We start from the raw sequence: 23,629 nt of genomic DNA on the forward strand, positions 1-23,629 counted from the left end.
TTTAACTCAGGATATTCTGTGATTCTGTGATATAAAGGCTGGGGGTAAAAGTACTGTTAAATCTGTCCCTGTTAAACTATTTATACAGGTGAAAACACTATTAATGAAGAGGCATATCTTTAACATTGTTAAAGTTAGTGAAATTTTGGCAGAGTCAGGTAATTGATGAACATCTAGATAGCCAGTTGTGTTTTTGTTTTGCTCCAGCCTCAAAAATAACAAATGAAAGTTACTGCTCTGAATCTATCTAATATAGCAAATGCTAACAATCAGCACCAAATTCATTTTTCTAGCTAAATGAAAAAGTAAGTATTTCATGGAGCCACCATAATTATACTTCTTTTTTGTTTGTTTATTAGTTCACAAAAATCTGCCATTCTGTTAAAATTTGGACAATTTTATATATTTTTTGTACTTGGGGGAGATGTTTTTGTTTTGACCTCTTCTGTGTATTATTGAATTTTTCTCAAAAGTACTGTTTCTTTCTCCCAGGATTTTAAAGGAACATGAAGATAAAATGAAAGAGAAAACCATTGTACTTCAACCTGATGTGAATAAAAAGTCTTGCTGTATTAGGCCATAATATGCTGGGGGTATGTTTAGACAAAAGGCTCACATTTATAACACACTACATGGAACCATCAGATTTGCCTTATCTTCCAAAAATTTATTCTGCTGTGTTTGGAACGTAGATGTAAGTGATCCCCAAAATCCTTGTATGTTCTTATCTTCACATTTACACTGATTGTCTTTAGTTAGTTGCAACATGTTTGGGGCATAACAGTCTGTTATTCTGTTTTATGCCTAACACCACTGAATCCTGCTTTGTGATCAGGTTTATAGAAGCTGCTGCATTATTAATAGTAAAGAACTTTTATAGGAAGAAAACCACTTTGAAAATGAAGTAGATTTTACTGGTGTGGATGACATCTGAATAGTTCTGTTTGCTTCACTGCAGGATCAGGTTCTTCAGATCCTGATTTTGTGCTGACATTTGTCATTTGACTTTTTTTTTTTTTTTTGTGGTGGTGGTGCTTTTTTTAAAATCAAAATAGTCAGCTGCTTAGTTGCTTAAAACCCGCACACCAGCAGTTGTGAATTTCAGATGGTATTTCAAAACTTAGTGTGAAATATACATGAACAAAGAGCTGAAGAACTTTGAAGATTATCCTAAGTAGCATTAATTTATTCACACTACAAATTGTTTCATATATGTACTTGATGAGAAGCCCTTCCTCCCACCTAGATGTGCTGAATTAGGTATGTCCATACAGGCCACTGAGATACCGTGGAGCCTTGCCTGAGTTATTACCAAATAATCTGTGATGTTTGCAGGGTGAAGGGGTGCCATGGAAAGATCTAGCTTAGTTTCCAGAAACAAAAAAGTCATGGTGATACACTGGCTAATTAGCATTGCACTTGGACCAAATCAGCCCAGGCTCTTTACCGTATTTGCCATGGTTGTATTGCATTGTGTTCCAGAGCTTGATGTGAACCTCTATTGGGCTAATAGTTGCATGGTGTCCTGTAGAAGTCCAAAAGCAATCAGGTGCTAGCTTGAACATTCAAATAAATTCACTGTCATAGGTGAAAACATAGATGTACATAGGAAGCCCATTTCACTGTTATAGATGGTTATAGCACAAAACATATTATGGTCAATGGAGCAGCTTTTTGTCTCCAAAAGTCTACTACAGACGGTTTTGTGCCAAATATTCCTGAGGCAGAATTTTTAGAAATGGATCTTTTGAGGAAGATTTTGAAAAACATTATAGCGTTTGAGGAATACGTAACAAAAATCTCACTAATCTCATCTGGTGGGGTTTAATAATGTTAAGAAAAAATCCCTCTTCATCTACCAAAATAAATGACTGATTTTTTCTAAAGTATCTGCCATACAGCAGTTTGCTTTTGTTTAACCAGAGCCTGCTAACACTGAAATACATGTTCAGTGCTTGAAATCAAACCCATAGGGATTTGTTTTAGAAAACCATGGTCCACCCTGGATCATAAAAAAACACGAATGTTATAATTACTTTTGGAACCATTTATAGAATATAAAATGAAAATGAGAAACTTGAGAGTAGGTCACCCAACCAGCACATGATCAGCAGTCATTCTTGCTGGCATTTGACTTCAGTGAATCCAGCTATTGTGATAAGCATTCAAGAATGATTGTTCATGATGGTGAGTTTGTTAGCAAAGCAGAACCCATGGCATAATTTATTTCTTCAAAATATGAAGCAAAGCTATAAATATTTTATGAGAATGTTACAGACATTACATTTTCAATTCATTTTCTAAATGTTTTTAAAAAGTTATTTTTCATTGGAGTAATGAATTTGAAACTAAATGGTAAAATTAAGCAACAGTTCAATAAGTAATAATAAGTAGAATTTTTCAAATAAAAACTTTGTCAGTACATAATTCTGCTCTTTGGATTTCAGTCTGATCAAAGGTATTTATCTAGTAGCAATAATTATACGGTAAAGTTTGGAAGCTTCCACTTATAACAATTCCTATTTCACACCAGCACTTAACTGTTCTTTTTCATGAGTTGGGATCCAACTACGACCCCTTTCCCTGTCAAGTAGAATAACCAGGATTTTTCCTCACATTATCAATGTCAGATGTACCAAGTAGTCCTAGATGAGCTTAGTTGTTGCTTTTTCCGAGATGATTCCTGGGAATCTGCTCACCCAAATGAAATACCCTTCCCCTTGCTTTTATTGAGATGCATACAAACTCTCAAAGAACAAAAAGAGCATTCGTTTCTGAATAGGAACAGGTTTTCTGTTGGCTTCCCAAGACCGATTATTGATGTCTTTTACTTATTGTGAAGGGATGTGTCACTTTATCAAGTGTTACACTTTATTCGTCATGGGAATCTAGCCAGACTTGAATTGCTTGTGTCCAGTTTTGGCTGAAAGTGAACTAACGCAACCCCCTAATTTAAACCTCAATAAAAATAACTATTTATCCCAATTTCAATCAGGGAAGAAGCATCATTGATTTAATTATTGGCTTTTCTAATTGACTGCAAATATTCTCTTCCCATGCAGTAGGGTGTTTCCTACTCCATCAATGTCAGAATTAGCAATGTTTCTTCCAACCTCTATCGACCTCAGGAAGACAGTTTCAAGGCTTAATACCAGCTTTAATACAATACCACTGTATTTCACATTCAGGTCCTACATTGTTAATTCCCTGAAGACCAAACTGTTTTTGCAAGACAATAACATGTGAGTTGGATCTTCCTCATGTGACTTTTACAGGAGTGCTTTTATTTGGATGTATTTTAGTGTGCACAGAAAGTTTGCAAGCAGGATAATACGGAACTTGAGGGAAGGCAATGGTAAGGAGTGACTGAATCCTGGGACCAAGTGGATATCTTTTTCTTTGTTCACCAGAGGCAAATTTGGTGCAGTCTACTATCCATGAGATATCTTTCATCCCAGACTAATAAATATGTCTGCAGTTGTTCTTTTTCTAAAGTCCAACAAAACCCAACCTGCAAAGATAGAGATACACAACACTAACATCATCAGCTGCACAGATAACAGAGAACTGTGTCTTCACTGCTCATCACAAGCAGTGAAGCTTATGAGCTACGAAATTAGCAGGAGAGACAGGCAGGGAAGGAAGGGTGGGCGTGTTACCCTCTGTGTTAAGAAATGGATAGATTGTGAAGAGTTCCTTTTAAAAAACAGCCAAGAGCAGGTTGAGAGCCTGTGGGTAAAAATTAAGAACCAGACCAACAAAGTGTGTTGTGGCTGGAGTCTTCTACAGGCCACCTGACCAAGAGGAGTCTTTTGAAGAGGCCTTGCTCCAACTACAGGAAAGCATTGCGCTCACAGGCTCTCATCCTCCTGGGGGATTTCAACCATCTGGATGTTTACTGGGAAAACCACGCGGCAGAAAACAAGCAATCCAGGAGATTCCTGGAGTCCATTGAAGACAATTTCCTCATCCAGGTATTAGACAAAACAACCACAAGAGAGGCATTACTTGACCTGGTAATCACCAACACAGCAGAGCTCATTAAAGAAGTCAAGATTGGAGGAAGCCTAAGTTGCAGTGACCACACCCTGGCTGAGTTTGTGATCTCGAGGGATATGGGCCTAGCTAAGAGCAAAGTCAGGACCCTGAACTTCAGAAGAACCAACTTCCAACTGTTCAAAGAATTAGTGAATGAGATCCATCCCATGGGACATGGTCCTTAGGGACAGAGGATCTGATCAGAGCTGGCAAATCTTCAAGGATATTTCCTTGGAGCGCAAGAGCTCTATTCCCATATGTAATAAATCAATCAGGGAAGGTAGGAAACCATCGTGGCTGAATAAGGACCTGCTGGTCAAACTTAGGCAAAAGGAAATGCACAGATGGTGAAAACAGAGCCATGAGCACTAGGAAGAGTACAGAAATGCTAGATTTTTATTAATGATTGAACAGTATGGTTACTGTGGAGACTACACAGTACACATGTAACACAAGCCAGTTAGCTTAATAAGCTGCTAGCAAGTAGAAACAATGATAACTAAAATCTGGCTGCTTCACCTTCAGTGGATCATTAAATTGTCACTTCTTCTACCAAATGTCTGATTTTAAAGAAATGTGTAGGAATACATTCTAGTATTGCTGCCTGGATGTGCAGGGATGGAATCAGGAAAGCCGAGGCACTGGCAGAACTAAACTTGGTGAGGGATGCAAAGAATAACAAGAATAACAAGTTCTACAGGTACATTGGCCACAAAAGAAAGACTAAAGAGAACATATCGCCTCTGCAGATGAAGATGGAGAACTGGTAACGACAGATGTGGAGAAGGCAGAGGCACTTGACAACTTCTTTACCTCGGTCTTAACTAGTGGTCAGGCTTCCCACATCTCTCGAGTCTCTGAACCTTTAGGTGGGGGATGGGGGAGCACAGTCCCTCCCACTGTAAGTGAAGAGCAAAGTTTGGGACCGCCTGATGCAACTTAGCAACTGCAAGTCTATGGGCCTTGGAGACGTGCATCCCAAGGTCCTGGAGGAATTGGCTGATGTAGTTGCCAAGCCACTCTCCATCATATTTGAAAACTCATCTGTCAGGTGAAGTCCCTGGTGACTGGAAAAAAGGAAACTCACTCACATTTTTAAAAAGGGTAGAAAGGAAGAATCAGGGAACTACAGAGCAGTGATTCCTTCTGAGATCCTTCAGATCCTCCAACTGCAACAAATGGGAGATGGAAAAGTACAGGGATGCATGTTTATCGGCAAATGTTCTGGAACTCTGTGGAGCTGGCTGGAATCCATATTTTTAATAAAATTTTTTACCCAGATCTAATTTAGTAGATCTGTTAATTGATGTGAGGTTCACCTCTTGCCCACATGCTTTCCCTTTCCAGGAGTTATTCTAAAGGTATGTTTTTAACAGGTAGGGTATGTGTGTGCTAGACTTGTAAATCATATCATGGATGTTTTTTTCATTTCTGGAAGGGATACAGGAAGGTATCAGTGATCATCCACATGCACACAAACATTGCTCAATAAACACAGATAGCAACATCCTTCTTTTCCTTTCCAGCTGATCAGGTTCAGGCAGAAATTAGTTAGAAATAAGATTTAAATAGTCTGCAGATTGTGTGCAGGGCTCAGTCAGATGCGCTCTCTGACCAACAGCTTGTTTGCATAAAACTAGCCCTTCTACTACACTTTATTTTGATTTTTACCATGCTTGTTCTTCCCCCATCCACCTTGGCCCTACCCTTTCTCTAGCCTTCATCTCTCAAAAAACAAACAAACAAAAACATTTATATTTCTGATACCATTATATGAGCAACTTTGACTTTACTTGGTATTGTCGATATAGTTACCTAGATGCTGCTGGCCTTGCAATTTCCAGTCACAAAAAAGATCCCCTCCAATTATCTGTGGATTTAGCCATCATGTAATCATATAACTCCTCCTTAATTACCTGTGAAGTCCAGACATCACTCATTGTGATATCTGTAAATATTAGCTTCTCACTTTCTTATTTGTTATATTCAGACTTTCTCATGTCAAGTCCAATAGCTACTCACAGCCTGTTTGCTTAGCTAAACCTCAGACCAGATCCTAATCATTTCTCTGAACACCTTAAAAAACAATTATTTGTTGATTAACGCTCACAGAGGATAGGTATGACTAACATGCTACAAGGCTTTACTTTTAGAAAGCTTCATCTGGCCAGCTGGTCATCAAACAGATGTGGGAAATGTAAGCCTCCAGTATTTCTTAATATTAATTATCCTCTGTCTTGCTGGGTTGCTGTTTTCTGACTCTTCACCAGGGCTTTATACCTCCTGTCAGTATTTTCCTCAAATCAGTCAGAAACCTAGTACTGTCTTAACAGCAATGATGCTTTATTTATCCTTTTTTTTTTTTTCCTTTTCCTTTTGAATTTATCTTGTTCAGAGCACCCCCATAAAAGCTCACTGGTAAAGATAAGCCAAGGTCATAATGCATTTGTTCATCATGAAACTGGACTCTGCTTCATGAAGCCTTCTCTGGTGGGTTACACAGATTTTTGGTAACACAGGTGACGGCTTTGTACTGGAACAGGTAGGAATCAAAAGCCAGTAGGAAGGGGCATACAGAGCACAAGTGTATTACGCATATTCCAACTATGCTGTGAGAGCACAAAACCAGTTTAGAAGTGACTAAAGTGCTGATACAGAAATTTTGAATACAAGAATTGGCAAAGCTGTACAGGACACTTTAGCTGCAGAATATTGTTTTGTCTCATGTCAGAGTCTTTCTAATAGTCTTTGGACAAAATTCATAGCTTGTGTAACTTCAGTGACTGTAGTATCTTCCTTTAGGGATGTAAACTGCTCCTGTAAATTTCTCTTCCTGGAAAATTGCCAACAAGAGTGAATAAGTAATTCTGCTGAAAGATTGCTTCTTACACTCAGCCAAATTCATCCCTCTTTTAAGTTCACAAGTGTAACTCCTTGACTTAGCAATCTCTCTTCTGATGCAACTTTGTGTATAGTATTGTGTATGTGTAAGTTCACAAGTAGTGCTCACCCATGTGAACCTTTTGAGAGGATGATCAGCTGCTAGGAGAAAGTGGAAGAAATGGTTCTTCTCCATCTTGTCATGTACTTTGTATTGACTCATCTCTGTGTATCACGCATGATGCAAATACTATCGCAACAGAGCACCTGGTCAACATGAGCTGGCAACGTGCACTTGGAGCCCAGAAAGCCAACTGTATCCTGGGCTGCATCAACAAAAGCATGGCCAGCAGGTCATGGGAGGTGATTCTCCCTCTCTACTCTGCTCTCAGGAAATCCTACCTGGAATACTGCGTTCAGCTCTGGGGCCCCTGGCACAAGAAGTACATGGACGTATAAGAACGAGTCCAGAGGAGGGCTGCAAAGATGACCAAAGGGCTGGAACACTTCTCCTCTGAAGAAATGCTGAGAGAGCTGGAGCTGTTCAGCCTGGAGTAGAGAGACTTTATACTGGCCTTTCAGTATTTAAGGAGGGAGGGGGGCCTACAGGAAAGCAGGAGAGGGTCTATATATCAGAGAGTTCAGTGATTGGAGAAGGAGTAATAGCGTTATTCTAAAAGAAGGTAGGTTTAGTTTAGATATAAGGAAGAAATTCTTTTACCGTGAGGGTGGTGAGGCACTGGAACAGGTTGCCCAGAGAAGCTGTGGATGCCCCATCCCTGGAAATGTTTAAAGCAAGGTTAGATGGGACTTTGAGCAACCTGATTTAGAGGTAGGAGTCCTTGCCCACAGCTGGGGGGTTGGAACTAGGTGATCTTTAAGGTTCCATTCTATGATTCTATGACCAATAAAATAACAGCTATGTCTCCACCAACTACCACAAAAGAAATAGAAACTTTCTTATAGGTGTTGTTTTGTTTTGTTTTGTTTTTTTGATGTATTTAACAAATTGGAGCCATTTGAGAATATATATTAGAAATTACAGTCTGATTGTAAGCCCTGGATCCCGTGACATAGAAGAACAATTTCAAATGGGGCCCTGAGCAATGAGAAGCTTTTGAACAAAGTACAGTAGCCCTTGGGCCAGGCTGGACAGGATAAGGTGAAAAAAAAGTGCTTTATCCCACAGCAGGGGAGCAAGCTCCCACCAAGAGCCTGTGGCAGCAAGCACCCCTTTGGAGTTTTGCAGTCAGGGATACAGATAATCTGTGGCCTGCTGTACTCCAACTGAAAAAGAGATACTAGCAGCATATGAAGGGGGTTGAGCTGCTTCTGAAGTAGTTGGTAGTGATGCACAGCTCCTTTTGGAACCTTGATTAACTGTGCTGAATGTTCAAAGGAAGGATGTCCTCTACACATCATGCAACTGATGCTACATGAAGTAAGTGTGTCACACTGGTAACACAACAAGGTTGGATAGGAAACCCCAGCCAGACACAAATGTGGGAGCTGATCATGGACTGGCAGGGATTTCAGAACATCACCAGAGGAGGAGGTGATGCCTGATGAAGAGATCCCACTGTGTAATAGACTACCAGAAAATGAGAAGCAATATCTCCTCTTCACTGATGGGTCCTGTAGTATTGTAGGAAAGCATCAGAGATGGAAAGCTGCTGTATGGAGCCCTAAACAAGAAGTCACAGAAACTGCTGAAGGAGAAGGTGAATTAAGCCAGTTTGCAGAAGTGAAGGCCAGCCAGTTGGCTTTAGGTACTGCTGAATGGGAAAAGTGGCGAGTGCTTTAACACTATGCTGACTCAGGGATGGTGGCAAGTGCCCTGTGGGGGTGGTTACAACTATGAAAGCAGAGTGATTGGCAGCACAGAGGCAAACCTATCTGGGCTGCCATACTGGGGCAAGAGATTGCTGCCTGTGTAGAGAACGTGGCTGTAAAGGTACATCACATAGATGCTCACATACCCAAGAGCTGTGTCACTGAAAAATATCAAAACAAGCAGCAGGTGGATCAGGATGCTAGACTTGAAGTGGCTTAGGTGGATCTCGACTAGAATTGTAAGGGTGAATTATTTATATCTTGTTGGGCCCGTGGCACCTCAAACCATCAAGGAAGAGATGCAACATATAGATGGGCTCATGACTGAGATATGGACTTGACTGTAGACATCGCTGTATGGGTTATCCATGAGTGCAAAACATATACCACAATCAAGCAAGCCAAATAGTTAAAGCCTCTCTGGTATGGAGAACATTTAGTGACTTAAATATGAAGAGGCCTGGCAGATTGACTATATCCCTCTACCACCAACCTGTCAAGGTAAACACTATGTACCAGCAGTTGTGGAAGCAAATACTCGATTGTAGGAAACATATCCTGTGCCCCATGACACCACCGAAAATGCTGTCCTAGGCCTTGAATAGCAAGTCTTATGGAGACATGTCACCCCAGACAGAAATAAATCAGACAGTGAGACCCATTTCTGAAACAACTTCATATACACCTGGGCCAAAAAGCATGGTATTGACCCGGTATGTCATATCCCTTATCATGCACCAGCCTCCAGAAAGTTGACCAATACAATGGACTGTTAAAGACTACTCTGAGAACAATGGATGCTGGGACATTCAAGCACTGGGATACACATTTAGCAAAGGCCGCTTAGTAAGTTAGCACTAGAGGATCTGCCAGACAATCTGACCCCAATCAATCAAAATTTTTACATACTGTAGAAAGGATTAAAGTACAGGTAGCACGCATTAAAAACTGCCTGAGAAACACAGTCTGGGTTACTCTTGCCTTGGAAAAAGTCAAACTCATCTATGGGAAGAGTCAAACTCTGCTGCAGCTGCTGTATGTCATGTCAATTCTACTACAGCAGTCATCTGAACTAGTGAAGAATCTTGTAAGGAACCAGGCAAATGCAGTGGTGATAGAACCAGAGCTTGCCTCAGCATGCAAAAATTGAATGCCACACACCATCTGTCTGTCCTGAAGGACCACTATGATAGACGGAGCCAAAAGTCATGGATTAAATGAACTCAACAGGCGTTTTAAAGATATAACCAATAGACTAAGGGAATGAGATCTGTGTGTATATATAAAAGGTTGGGAAAGGTGGTGGTGATTAATGAGGATGCCCTGGAAAGTGTAGGCGTAAGCATGATGTAAATGGTATGGAATAAGGGGTGGAGTTTATCCTGGTTTTGTTGGGATAGAGTTAATTTTCTTGTTAGTATCTGTTATGGTGCTGTGCTTTGGATTTAGGATGAAAATAATGTTGATAACATACTAATATTTTATTTGTTGCTGATCAGTGCTGTTCAGTGAGAGAATCAAAGTGTTTTCTGTTTCTAAAGTTGCCTACTAGCAAGTAGGCTGGGTGTGCACAAGAATCTGGGAAGGGATACAACCAGGACAGCTGATCCAAACTGACCAAATGAATATTCCATACCATATGACATCATGCTCAACAATAAAACTAGGGAGAGTTGGCTGGTGGCTGCTGCCATTGCTTGGAGACTGGCTGTGCACTGGTTGGCTGGTAGTAAGCAATTGTGTTTTGTATCACTTGCTTTTGATTTTGGTTTTGTGTTTTTGTTTCTTGCTGAACTGTCTTTATCTCAAACTATGTGTTTTCTGACTTTTGATCTTCTGATTCCCCCATACAGTTGGGTGCTGGGGAGAGTGAGTGAACAGCTGCGTGGTAATTAGCTGCTTCCTGGGGCTAAACCACAACATCCTATCAGCCGATCAACTGATTGCACCTGGCTCTCAAGCTTGTTGCAATTATGTTTCACTGATGTTGAGCTAAGAGACCCTATGTATGCCAAATTCATTGGTGCTTTCAGAATATTAGTGGTAGGTAACATGTGTAAGGGCCTTGGAAGCCTACATTTTCCTTTTGATCACTGTGATTTGATTAGTTCTTTATGTGATGGTGAAGTATGTGGTACGCTTTTGATGTGAAGAAAAGCGCAAGTCAGTTTCCCAGGGCTGAAAGTAACCGGTCTGGCCATTGTTTTAAAGTCAAGAGTATCTTTATATAAATGGACGCGGCAGAGAACAAAATCTAGAATTCCTTACCTTGAAGTTCTAGAATCACAGAAGTGTTGACAGAAAGAGATTTCTGGAAGTTTTTCTGTTCTAAGACATTACTCATTGTGTGGATTTCTTGAAAATTACAGCAATATTTGACAGAAATAATGCCAGTAATTTTGTGAGGAAAGTTATTTACCCCACTCCAAGAATATGAAATAAAGTGCTTTAAAAGAACTGTGATGAACTACACTGCAAACAGTAACCTTTACTGCTGAATTACAGTTTAATTTCATTCTACATAGATACCATGTAATACAATCCCTAGACCATAATCTTTAGACTATAAGAAAATGGAAGTACTATACAGTTTTCATGAAGAGAAAAGCAATATTTCAGGTTTCTAAAAAGTGAAAAGCTGACAATCCTATGCTGGCAAAACAAGAACCTGCAAACAGCTTACTGATCAGCAGCATTCTTAGCTCACATATTCAAGTAAGCTTTATTTACAGGTGATTAAAAAGACTTTTCAGGCAAAAAAAAAAAAAAAAAAAAAGGCAATCTCATCCAATAAATGATGGAACGTGATTTAGTGCCTAATGCTATAGTGACTGGAAGATTTATAATTAGGAATAATGATGCAGTTTTTGACAAAGTACTTGTCATTAAATGGTCAATATTCATATATTAAAAATACTCAATGCATACATATGAAAAACTATACGCAGTTAATATATTACCTATAACCATAAGGTATTGTAACAAAAACAAGGAATGTAAGGGGATGGGAAAGATACAGACATCTTAGTAATATCAGAAGCCATAGATACTTTTTTAAAGACATCAACTTATTCCAGCAAATCACTGCACTCTTGAGACTAGTATTTGCATATTAAAACTCATCTAAAACATCAACAAAAGGAAACACTAATTTCCTATTTTTGAAAGTGGTTTTGTATTAAGAATCTTGCAGAGAACAGAAATGGGCAAAAAAACTAGAAGGCCAAAAAACATGAACTGCCCACCATTTCAGAGACTTTGCATTCAGCACATTTAAATACCAGCTGTCTGATTTCAGAAGGTCTCATGCAAAATCCAGCTATGAAACTCACCACAGAATATATTCTAGAATAAAACGCTAATGTTCTTTAAAGCTCTGACAGAGGTCCAGTTGTGGAGATGAATTTTAAAAATCACGGTCCATATTTTCCAGATGGATATTGTAAGAGATACTTGTTGATCCTTCTATAAAGTCCCAGCTCTTACCTACATTTTGCATGGAATATTTCCCAAAGCTCTAATTTTGGACAGTTAATGACACCTGGAATATAACACTGCCTAGAGTAGTGCTATTATCTTTCCATAACTGCATAATGAAAATTAAGTAATCACAAAACAAATTCCAATTATGAAGCAACATTTTTCTCTCATGTACAATATATATATTATATTATTTTATATTGTATTATATATAATATTTATACTATATTTAATATTAAATTAATATTCAATACTATCATGGTGATGTGTTTTAGTGGTCTTCGATATTGAAGACGCTGCCCTAATCACCTGTAACATGCAAAGCTTGGAAGAACCAGAAATTCACAGTAAGTAGTACAATTTTTATATGCATCCTCTGCCATCCTAAAGTTAACCAGAACACTCAATACTGTTGTTTGTTTTTCCTATATGTTTGACAAAAGCTGTGGTTCTGTACACTGTACATTCACAGAGGGATCCCAGCCCTCTGTACTATCTGCAAGAGGTATCAGGTTACCGCTTTCCATTGGAGTAAACGTTCTAATGTTTAATATAATAATCTTGTGATCAGTTGTTCCTGGCTTGAAGTTCAGCTGTTCAGGACTTGATACAATTCTTTTCATCTCACCAAGAGGTTTCTTGCTAGCGCATTTTGTAGTCATTAGATACTGATGTTTCACATAGCTGTCCTTTGAAATCCAAGTCTACGGTAAAATCCAGGTCACGCTGTAAAAAGATTTAAATGTAACAAGTAAGAAAGGCCATTAATTTTTTATGAATTCAGTTATCATCTCTGAGTTTGAAAAGACCTGAAGATTCAGGAGATGCATACTGTGGTTTCAAACTTTTCTTTTTAAATGTTGCTAACACTGAAAAAGCAGGATGTAAGATGTGTAATAGCATTATGTTTAAGGCATATTTGTGTATTCTGCTCAAGGCTGCTTTAGTGTCCTGGTTACAACCTGAAATGCTATGCTATCATAAGTATTCTATATTATTTTTTTAGGGCATACCTGATTGAGATGATCTTAATTTAGCATAAAGGGCTTTCAAACTAGGAGTTATTCCAGAATAGATCTGGTAAACTTCCCATTGTAGACAAACCCTCAGCCATTCTTTATCTTATAATCACATGTTTTTTGGAAAGCTGCACTACGTAGTTCTACGTCTATGGTGTCCCTCTACAGGCTTCATGTTTCAGAAGACCAAAGAATTAAGCCTTTCAAAACTAAGAGAATCAAAATAGTCTGTCTTAAGATAACTATCAAAAACACATTTGTTTTAACACCTAAATCTGCATTCAGATTTTGTGTGAACAAATTTGAAATATTTTGAAATATATAAAATGTATAAAAATATTTTTTGAAATATTTTATTTTACCCTCTAGAGAAAAAGGCAATGAATTGATACATTCATAGAATCATTTAGGTTTGGAAGACCTAAGATCATCAAGACCAACTGTTAACCTGTCAAGTCTACCACTAAACCATGTCCCTAAGCATCACATCTACACAGCTTTTAAATACCTCCAAGGATGATGGCTCAAACACTTTCCTGGGCAGTCTGTTTCAGTACTTCATAACCCTGTCACTGAAAGAAATAAATGTTCCTAATATCCAACTTAAACCTCCCCTGGCACAAGTGGATGCCATTTCCTCTTGCACTAATGTATGTTGCTTGGGAGAAGTGATTGAGACCCCCATCTCACTACAGCCCAAAAGAAAATGTTTCAGTCTGCCCAAGGACATCAAGGTGGGAAACACACTGTTCTCTACTCTCACAGCAAGCAGTAAGCTTCAGGATTGAATGTGATTCTTTTAATTACAAAATTACAAGGTTATTTTGTGTTTATTTCTTCCCCTGTATAAACACTACTATGAAAACCATATCCAATCTCGTTTTAGTAGGATAAAAAGGAAAAGTAGTGAAAAAAAAAAAAAAAGGAAAGTAATGATATGTTAAGACTTGCCACAGTCAACAAATACAATATTCCTAGAACTGCAACTGTATGGATGTATTATTATCAGATTATATTAATGGCTGTATGTGGTAATAAAAAGTGAGGAGATTCCACTCAAGGGTTTCGGCTGAAAATGGTACCACTGTTTCTCACAGAAGCCATACTTCCTTCTGTTTATCTGTACAGGCAGGGGTTGCTCATCACACGATGTCTCATAGTCTTCTTACAAGTTTAAAGAAGCTCTGAATCACTGGTATCAGCCCACAGCAGAGAAACTGAGGAAGTTCTCAGTCATTATAGTGTGATATCTATTGTGTTTGGCTTTAGTTTTAAACAAAACATCAGTATATGCACTGTTGTGACTTTGAAACAACCATAGTGAGTTCAAGTACATTTGATTAGTGAGTTCAAACAGAGATTCACTGAAAACTGTTAATTTCCTGAAGGGTGAATTCTTGGGCACTGAGTGGAAAATGTGGTCATAGGTGTGGAGTTTACGCTTGATCACCCTATCTTTGGCAGGGGAGTCTTACCATTGATTTTAGGGACAATATGAAAAGATCCTTGCCTGCTTTTGTCACAAAATATGAGCCAATCTGGTTGCAGAGGGCAGCTGACTTGGTGATGTATCTGGACCATTTCTTCCTCCTTGTTTGCAAGCTGTCTTCTGCGATGTTAACACTGCATTATCATTGCTGTCACAAGCTTTGATGAAGCTATGACTACAGGTCTTACTAATAAACATGAATTTAGAGCCTTTAGCATGCTCATTGTTTTACTTATATGTATTTTATTTACTATTGATTAATATTTGTCATCAGTAGAGTTGGAATTAGAAGCAGTGGTGCTGACTTACCACATTTTTTGCATTTGGTTTCATGGATATTGTTCCATATATTTCTTCTCCTCGTCTCACAGTTAGATAGTCCTCTAAGTAGAAGACAGTTTGCTTCCAGTGAGTATAGGGAGCATCAGGTGCTAAAATATATATATATGGACATTACTATTGGCCTTTAAATTGAACTTTTACCTTATAAAACAAATTAAGATTTGCAAACAATTGAAAAAAGGCCCTTCTCATAGAATGATCTAACTCATATAATATATTAACAATCATGCTTTACAACAACACTATTCTATTGACTGTCGGTGGGTTGTCATATGATTTTTACTGGAATATGTCAGATATGGATTCATCCAGCAAGAAGGAGTCTACGAAGAAGCTTATTGATCATGACAGGGACTTTTTTGATTCTTTCATTTCAATTTACACGTATTCAAGTTAAGGAAATCTTTACCGCTACGTTATTTGAATGTCGGAAGTGAAAATTATTTCAAAAATAATTACACAAAACCATGGAAGAAAGCTTCATAAAAAACTGTTAATCACAATGACACAGACGAAATCTTTGACTCATGATTCTGAAACAGCACAAAATAGATGTTTCAAGAAGAACACAGCTGGGGATAAGGTACGTGCACCTTGACCTGCTTTTACTTGTTTTTTTAATGCTATAGGTGATTGCCAGAGAAGGATACTGATCTAAATGAACCCCCAGTCTTGCTTAGTAGATCCACTTTTATGCCCTTTAATTTTATAAGTAAAAAATTCTGCCAAGTGTCTGTCTTGGTTAAATCTGGGGTTCCTTTGCTCAAATATTTCAATTAATTAGTTTAATTGTGTCTTTAGAAATCAATACTTACTTTGGGTTTGTCTTCATTTTATGTCTGTCTTCAGGCCTGAGCATGCACTAGACAACTATTTTGTATTTATATTTCTTTTCCCTCAAAATCTCAGTGCTGCTCCTTATCATTGGGAGAAAACTAAATATGTTATAGATCCTGAGGACAACAGCACGCACTTTGCAATCCTACTTCAAACCCGGACCTTCACTATTGCCCTACTTGCTGTTTGGAAAAGCTTGCCCTTTCAAGCTAGAGAGAGCTGAGGCAGAGGTTATCCAAAATTTAGAACTCTCACCTGTTCTCAGAATGGTACACTGCAGAAATGAAATTCATCTCAAAGAGAGGTGACAAAACTAAACCATCATCTCAGCTACTGGAAAGAGGTTGCTGCTTACAAAGAAAGGTCATCTTCTCCTAAAACAGGTGAGATGAACTGCCTTTTCTCTAGTTTGAGAATAGGAGAATCTAGATGATACTGCATATAGTTGGCTCCAATATCAATTCCATTCCGACAAAATTTATGTAAAGCTGCAACCAACACCTGCTTGTGACAGGACTCCTTTTGGAATGCTTATTGCAAGTGTATTTTAAATGATGTATCCAATGTTTCCCTTTTGCTTATTAATGGATTATTCTAGAGTAGTATATTCTCGGGAGATATTTTTATTCTGCCTTGGGCATTTTAGATACTTATCTCAGAGACTTTTTCCTGTTGTGTAAGACTGGCTGGTCAGTAATTTGTTTATTCCTGTACATGCTATACCTGTAAACTTTAATGTAATGGTGCCAATTTCCTTTGCCCCTCTTTCAGGTTTTCATTTTACTTATTTTGATTTACTTATTTGTTTTAATTTCTGATTTAAATTCAGATGTTTGAGTAGTCCCTAGTGAACTTGCACTGGTAATTTCTGCCTGACATTGGTTACTGACACCTATCATGGTGTGGGAAGTACAGTAGTGTAAAATCTTTACAGACCAGGGAAACGTGTTTACTGAAAAAACATAAGAATATGAGGTATCAAATAATATTATCCATAAGGTTATACTTCTAGAATAAAATATAAGTAAACATTTTATCAAAGTACTTCAAGTTTTGATTCTCATTGAAGAGCTAAGAGCTGTGAGAGGAAAAAAAAAAGATATTTTCCAAAATATTTAACTTACATCAGGTTCCATTTACACTACTTTGAGTTGTGCAATAATGGCAGGAACAACCAGCAGCAACAATATTTTGTTATTCTTGTCATTAAACCAGTTATGAGGTTTTTACATTTCTTGAAACACCAGCTGGTTTATTTGGTCTGGCAAAACATTCCTCATAGGAATGGAGTTATTCTTTTAAGTATCTGCTCATCAAGGTAAGTTAGAATTTTGCAGATGGGTTGTTAGAGATGATTTACATAAGCAGTATATGTGTGGTTATATTTTGGAAAAAAAATAATGATACTGTTCTAGACTCAGAAAAGCAAGAAACATTTGTTCAGTTTATAGTTACATGGAAACTGAGCTTTCCATCTTACAGAGGCAACAATCCCATATTTAATCTGAGAAACTTGACACAGTATTAAGATAGAACTGGTAAGAGGCACAAGCTCCTGACTGATTCCTTCTGAGCTCTAAGCTTGGTAGCCATTTTGAAATACTGCCACTGCTTTTGCAGAGTTCTTACATGCAGTTGCCTTTCCCCATCCTGCTGACCAATTCCAGTGACAAAAATTTTTATCACTGAAATGAAAACTTAGTGGTATAGTAAACTGTCATGTACCAGCAGTACTGACACACCAATATAGAAATGAAACAAAAAGAAGCGCAGAATACCTGTAGAAAATCCCATCTTCTTGTGACACTTTGTAAATTCAATATTAAAATAGGTGACCAAGGCATGAATGTAATCATTACGCTGAATTTGGAGGCAGAATGCAGAAGTAAATGCCAGTTCTTCAGTCTTCACTGTATAGATGTCTACTTCCTGAAGAGAATGAAAAAAAAACACAACACATTTATACGCAGATGTCTGTGACTTTAAGTGTTAAGTATGTATTTAATCATTTCATTTAATAGTCAGTAACAAAGACAACTGTCAGCCCTTTACACTGTAAGAAATCTGCAGTACATTTGAATATATCAAATCATCAGTAAATGATCCAGTTACCTGACTGAGTTGACAGTATGAGGTCAGTCACAGAAGTGTGCCCTTGGGAATGGCAGGAAGGAGCTGCAAGAGCTGGAGGAAATCAAGGTACAAGTGTGCTTTGACAAATAGAGGCACAGTGGATGTTGAAATGGAGATATATGTCCCAGCTCTAAGACTTTTCATCGCCAGGGACTGTCAGCATGAGGAAAGATGGCAGAATTGTTTTTATTTTTGTTTTTCATAAGAATAAACTTCTGATTTGTTTGAGCAGCTCTGGAAGGGAATATGCTTTGACTAGGTGATGTTAAGCAGTCAAAACATTTGAGGAAAAACAGGGGTCTGCTTTTTGCTGATTATGCTTTCTAATCCTGTGTCAGGTAGTGGATGCTAAATAGCAGGCACAGGGATGTTACTCTTCAACTATACAGATGGAAATCATGTAAATTATATTACGGCTTGATTGCAGTAGTTGGGAGCAACAATGAGTCTACAAGACTGCTTATTTTTATTGATAATTCAAATCTCACTGTTCAAGGTTTAAACTGAGTTTTTTTAGACTGATCTGATTTTCTCAGCTAGGTATTGCTTTCGTCTGCAATACTAACAAGACTGGTACTCATGATAGGGAGGATGCTATGTCTGAAATGCTATCTATTATATTTGAATGCTATGGGAAATCTTTCCTATCACCATACTTTCTGGTATTCTAAGCATATTTGGCTTCACTATCCTTGCTGTACTTGTCAGAAATTATTTGGCAGGAGACGCTCAAACTGTTTTGCTCTCTATTATCAGGAGAATCAGTTTTAACAAAAAAAAACTGTCCATGCTGACAGAGAAATAAAAGTTTTGTAAGCAGAAATCCAAATTTCCTCTATTCCACTAACATGGAGGACCAACACTATGAATCATATCATTGATCTCACCAGCATTACTTCAGACATACACTGCAGTAATGCAGAGTAGGAACTGGAATATCCATTCAGAATAGAGGGATCTTTTGTGATTACATTCTATAATCTAAGAGAAGTCTGCAAAAATAGACATCAAAAGATTCAACTGTATCTCAGTTACTGAGCCCTTTGCATGGGTCACGTATCATGCCTTTCTGACAATCTAAAAAATTATAGTGAAATGATTTAAGAAAGCTATAGTTTTGGTCTATCTAATTCGCAATACTGCTCAAGAATAACTTAACTGTAATGAAAGTGATTCTATTACATTGCATTGGCACTTTGAATCACTACAGCTTATGACTGATCCACGCTTGTAAGTGGTCATTTAGAGCTGGGCTAGCCTTCAAATGTTCTTCCTCACACACACAAGAAGGTAAATTTGAAAAAAAGCATAACGGAAATAAGAATTTCAGTTTTGAACCTGGTCTGATCCCTGGTTTGGTGATCCCTTTGAATCTTACTCTGTCAACTATATATTCTGATATTAAATATCACTGTTCATTGAACGTTGCTTGATTACAGCTAACAGTCTAGAGAATAAATCTACCTTTGTATAAAATAAGGAGAAAAGTCATGATTTACCACATTTCTTTTTAAATAACTTACTGAAAAAGCAACAAAATGGTCATAGCTAAGCAGGGATCTCATCAAAATATAGCTCCTAATTATATTAAAAAAAAAAAAAATGTGTTAAGCTGAGCAATGACAAAAGTGTCAGAAACATCAGCTAAATAAGTATGTCCATGCTGTGGCTGATGCTGCATGAAAGACCGTGAGGCATCCTGTACTACGTTGTTGCAGAGGGACTGATAGAGCCTAAGTTTTTATAAACTGCAAAAATTTAGTTCTTGGGCTGTGTGAGAATAATTGTTTTAGGACTGAGCAAATGATGTATAGAATATAGTTTAGTATCACAGGGGTGATTACAGAGAAGTTCAGATGAGGTGTAGACAGCTATGATGTTTGAATGCTATCATTTCTAGCTGAAGGAAACATAATTGATGGGAGAAATGGCTCATAATTGTGTCTACTGATGGGAAAAATGCTGACTTGCTGATTGACCCATTTTCTCACTTAATTAAGGTAGCATCTAGGGTATGCTACACTTACTTAGCTAGGATTGTGCGGGCAACAAGATCAGATAAGCATTCAAATCTCAGTGCCTCTTTTTCTACTTCTATAAGGACTATGATTGGGGAAGGGGGAGAAAGGGTTGATTGCTTTTTGTTTTGTTTTTTCTTCCTCTCCTTTCTTTTTTCTTCTATTGGTTTGGACGAGGGTCAAATGGTCACCCACACATATGGTGTGACTGTGAAGACAGTGTTATTCATGGTAGGTAAAGATGCTGTACTGATGTAGAACTGGGGGACAGGCAGCATTGGTAGAAACAATATTGTCAGCTTCAGAAATGGATTGATTTGAAGGCTGAGAATTGAAGGCTGAGAAAAAAATTAGTAAAATTAGTTGCTAAAGAAAAAAGAAAGTTTTTATTTATTTATTTATTTATTTATTTATTAGGGAGTGCAGTATTAATGTGGGAAGAGAACAAACAACACTAACTTCTGTGTATTTGGGATGGGCAATGAAAGGAAGATTTGATTATAAAGGATTATTTTGTTTTCACTAGGTATCACAGCATATGCTAGTTTCTATTAAACAAAATAATGGGGGAGCAAGTGTAGCTGGGGTTTTTAAGACAGCAGAGGCCTTGGACTCCTGCCTTCTGAAAGCTTTTCCTGTTTGTACAGGATGAAATCCCAAAGTTAATAGGTTGGATTTTTTTTTTTTTTGGGGGGGGGTAGGGGGGGGAGGCAAGGGGATGAAGGGAGGCATAGGCAGAGTTAAATCTGAAGATGCTGAAAGACTGTGGGGAGGATAGTTGGAGAGGAAAGAATGACAGGGAAAGTTATTTAGTGGGGGCAAGAGACATTTTGATGTGGAGAAAAGAATGGAGAAGAAAAAAAGATTGTTTGAAGACTAGGAAGTAGTCAAAATAACCGAGAAAGAAAGGTGAGAAGTAGACGGCATAGGTACTTATTGCTTTACTTCAGGAGAAGCTGGAAGAAAGGAATGTGATAAGGGAGCTCTCTCAAGTTGCAGTGAAGCAAGAGGAAAGTCTCAGAGTGTGAAGAGGAAAATGCCTTAATCTAAACCTCATGGGTCAAAATTATGGTGGGAGAAGGACATAAGAGTCATTGGAGTTCACAGACAATTGCCTCACCTGTGTGGCTGGATGTCTCTCTGAGCAAAGGTAGATTTTTGCAGAAAATACTGCAGGTCCTTTGAAATTAGGCTCCATATAGGTGAATCAAGATATTTCCAAAATAGTGGAAATGTCTCAATGTATTGGATATTTGAGCATATAGGTTGGTTTTGCTTTGCAATTATGCATTTTTTTCTCTGATAAACAAGAATGTGTATTAAAAATCATTACTTTTTTCCACCTCTCTCCCCCCTTCTTTCTCCCCCCTTTTTCACCTCCCACCTTTCACCCCCCAAAAAAACACCTTTCTCCCCCCCTACACCTTTCCTCCCCGCACACTTCCCCCTCCCCTTTACACCTTTCTCCCTCCCACACACACCTTTCTCCCCCCACACAATTTTCTTTCCCCCCGCCCCCTCTTCTCCCTTTTTTTCTTTTTCCTCTTTTTCCTCTTTTTTATTTTTTCTTTTCTTTTTTCTTTTCTTTTCTTTTCTTTTCTTTTCTTTTCTTTTCTTTTCTTTTCTTTTCTTTTCTTTTCTTTTCTTTTCTTTTCTTTTCTTTTCTTTTCTTTTCTTTTCTTTTCTTTTCTTTTCTTTTCTTTTCTTTTCTTTTCTTTTCTTTTCTTTTTTCTTTTCTTTTCAGAAAGGTGGTTCATGTTTTAAATAACATTAAACTGTGTAATCTTAAATTGCTGTTGTGACCTGCAGGGGCTTTAAACTATTCCTGGAATGTGTGGGACAAATGGGAGAATATAGGAAGATTGTTTTTTGTTCTTTGTGGCTAGACAGTGGAGGAGATTCAGAAGTGTTTTCCAACAGTATTTTTTTATTATAAACTGGATTTGGCGTATTTTTTGTTCTTGTATGGTTCTGAGTTTCTGTCACTCAAATTGCAGGTTTTCTATAGCTGTACAGCCAATTGAGTTATTGTTATTGTAGTCTCTGGTAATGACATCAAATCAAAATTAATGAATAGAAAAAAGTTTTGAGTCAACGCAAACCCAGGTGTATTTCTGTAATGTGCAACGGGATCAGAGAAGAGAACACAACTGTTATACTGAATTTGAAACAAACTACTATTTTTTCAGGCAATGTTACTGAAAGTAGTAGGCCATAAGAAGGTCATTTGTACACTTTTCCTGAGATATGTTTATTGACTCTGGTTACCTGTCCCTGAAGATGCTTTGATCCCACTGTCCTCCCTGCCAGATTCCCTGTCCAGAATTTGAAGAGAGGCCTTCAGGAAAATTCCTGTGCCCCTGGGATATATTTAAGAGATCATTCAAAGCAGAAGTGCTTCCATATCAGAGAGGTTGCTTGTATTCCTTGCACACAATGCACCAGTGCACCTGCAGTTAGAGAGTTCCTTGAGGGGTTCAAGACTCAGGTTACATCTCATTCCTGAAGAGTACAAACAAGGAAATTTTACTAATGTCCAGCATTCTAGGTTAGTGTCATGGCTACATAGCACACAAAGGTTGCTTTCTTTTGCTGGTTTTGTAGAACAAATCAGAGCATCTAAACTGAGAATTGAAATAACTGCAGAACAGGGCTCTGGCTGGTCCATTAAGAATGCATCTAGCAACTAGTCCATCTACTGACTGATGTACAGGGAACCTAGATTCATCTGGTAGGTACCCTAAGTTAGCTGTTAAAGCAGGTAGGTTGAATTGACCCCTAAAAAAACCCTTTGTGAATCAGCCATGCTATCTTGAAAAGCCATAATAAAACACTTGAACAATTAAACATTATTGCTTTGTTTATTCTCAAATGAGCATGCATCTTTTAAAATTTTTATTACCAGAGAAGCCAGTCAGTTTTGCCACCTGATCTCTCACTCTCCAGAGATATTTTATGGAATCTAAACAATTCAAAAACAACTTATTTTCTGGTTTGGGCTGTTTTTAGACACAACTATCCTGTGCTTCCTTTAACACATGTGTTCACAAAGAGTTTCTATTTTCTATTCCTTTTTGCTGGTTTCAGTAAAGGTTCTACAAACAACAGGTATGTCTTTCTTTCTTGTGTATAGGGAAACTTAATATTGTGTTTATTATTGGCAAAAAAAAAAAAAAGAAAAAAAAAAGAACAAAATGGAACTGAATCTTTGGGATAAATGAGCAAACTTCTGGCTTCATGTAACTGATCCTGCCACTGCTATTGAAGCAGACAGCTTTATTCACGTGACTAGTCCCACATATGGAGGACTCCTACACATGGGAGGAATATTAGAGCTTTGTGTTCCTGTAGGCCACCATTTCTTAACGTGGTCTTGCGAACAGAGAGTAGTGACCATTCTGTCTTATATGTAGAACAGGGGACAAGTTAATCCCTGGCTGCAGGTGCTGGGGCTGGAAGAGCACAGTAACATTATGGATAAGACTAAAAATTAGAAATTTGCACAAAAACTAGGTTCCAATTCTGATCTCATATTCTGGAATAAACTAGTGTTATTTCAC

The 23,629-nt window shown here is 37.9% G+C and overlaps 2 protein-coding genes across 6 annotated transcripts in view; one reads left to right on the forward strand and one right to left on the reverse strand.

The window, feature by feature from the left end:
* Positions 1 to 4,066, forward strand: part of CRACR2A (calcium release activated channel regulator 2A) — a 54,146-nt gene extending 50,080 nt beyond the window's left edge. For 3 of the 4 annotated variants that reach the window (XM_013092147.5, XM_013092146.5, XM_005011645.6), the window contains one exon: positions 493 to 2,427. In XM_013092147.5, the coding sequence (XP_012947601.4) occupies positions 493 to 583 (91 nt within the window). In that variant the 3' untranslated portion in view covers positions 584 to 2,427. Of the gene's footprint in view, positions 1 to 492; positions 2,428 to 3,188 lie in introns of those variants that run through there. The other variant, XR_011811859.1, reaches the window with a different exon arrangement.
* Positions 4,067 to 11,219: 7,153 nt separating this feature from the next.
* PRMT8 (protein arginine methyltransferase 8) overlaps positions 11,220 to 23,629 on the reverse strand; it is a 65,326-nt gene continuing 52,916 nt past the window's right edge. Inside the window, exons 8-10 of one of the 2 annotated variants that reach the window (XM_005011647.6) lie at positions 17,697 to 17,847; positions 15,049 to 15,170; positions 11,220 to 12,957 (exon numbers count right to left, since the gene is read on the reverse strand). In XM_005011647.6, the coding sequence (XP_005011704.1) occupies positions 12,874 to 12,957; positions 15,049 to 15,170; positions 17,697 to 17,847 (357 nt within the window). In that variant the 3' untranslated portion in view covers positions 11,220 to 12,873. Of the gene's footprint in view, positions 12,958 to 15,048; positions 15,171 to 17,696; positions 17,848 to 21,189; positions 21,369 to 23,629 lie in introns of those variants that run through there. The other variant, XM_005011649.6, reaches the window with a different exon arrangement.

The sequence above is a fragment of the Anas platyrhynchos genome, chromosome 1 (genome assembly GCF_047663525.1).
Source record: "Anas platyrhynchos isolate ZD024472 breed Pekin duck chromosome 1, IASCAAS_PekinDuck_T2T, whole genome shotgun sequence".
NCBI classification, from domain to species: Eukaryota; Metazoa; Chordata; class Aves; order Anseriformes; family Anatidae; genus Anas; species Anas platyrhynchos.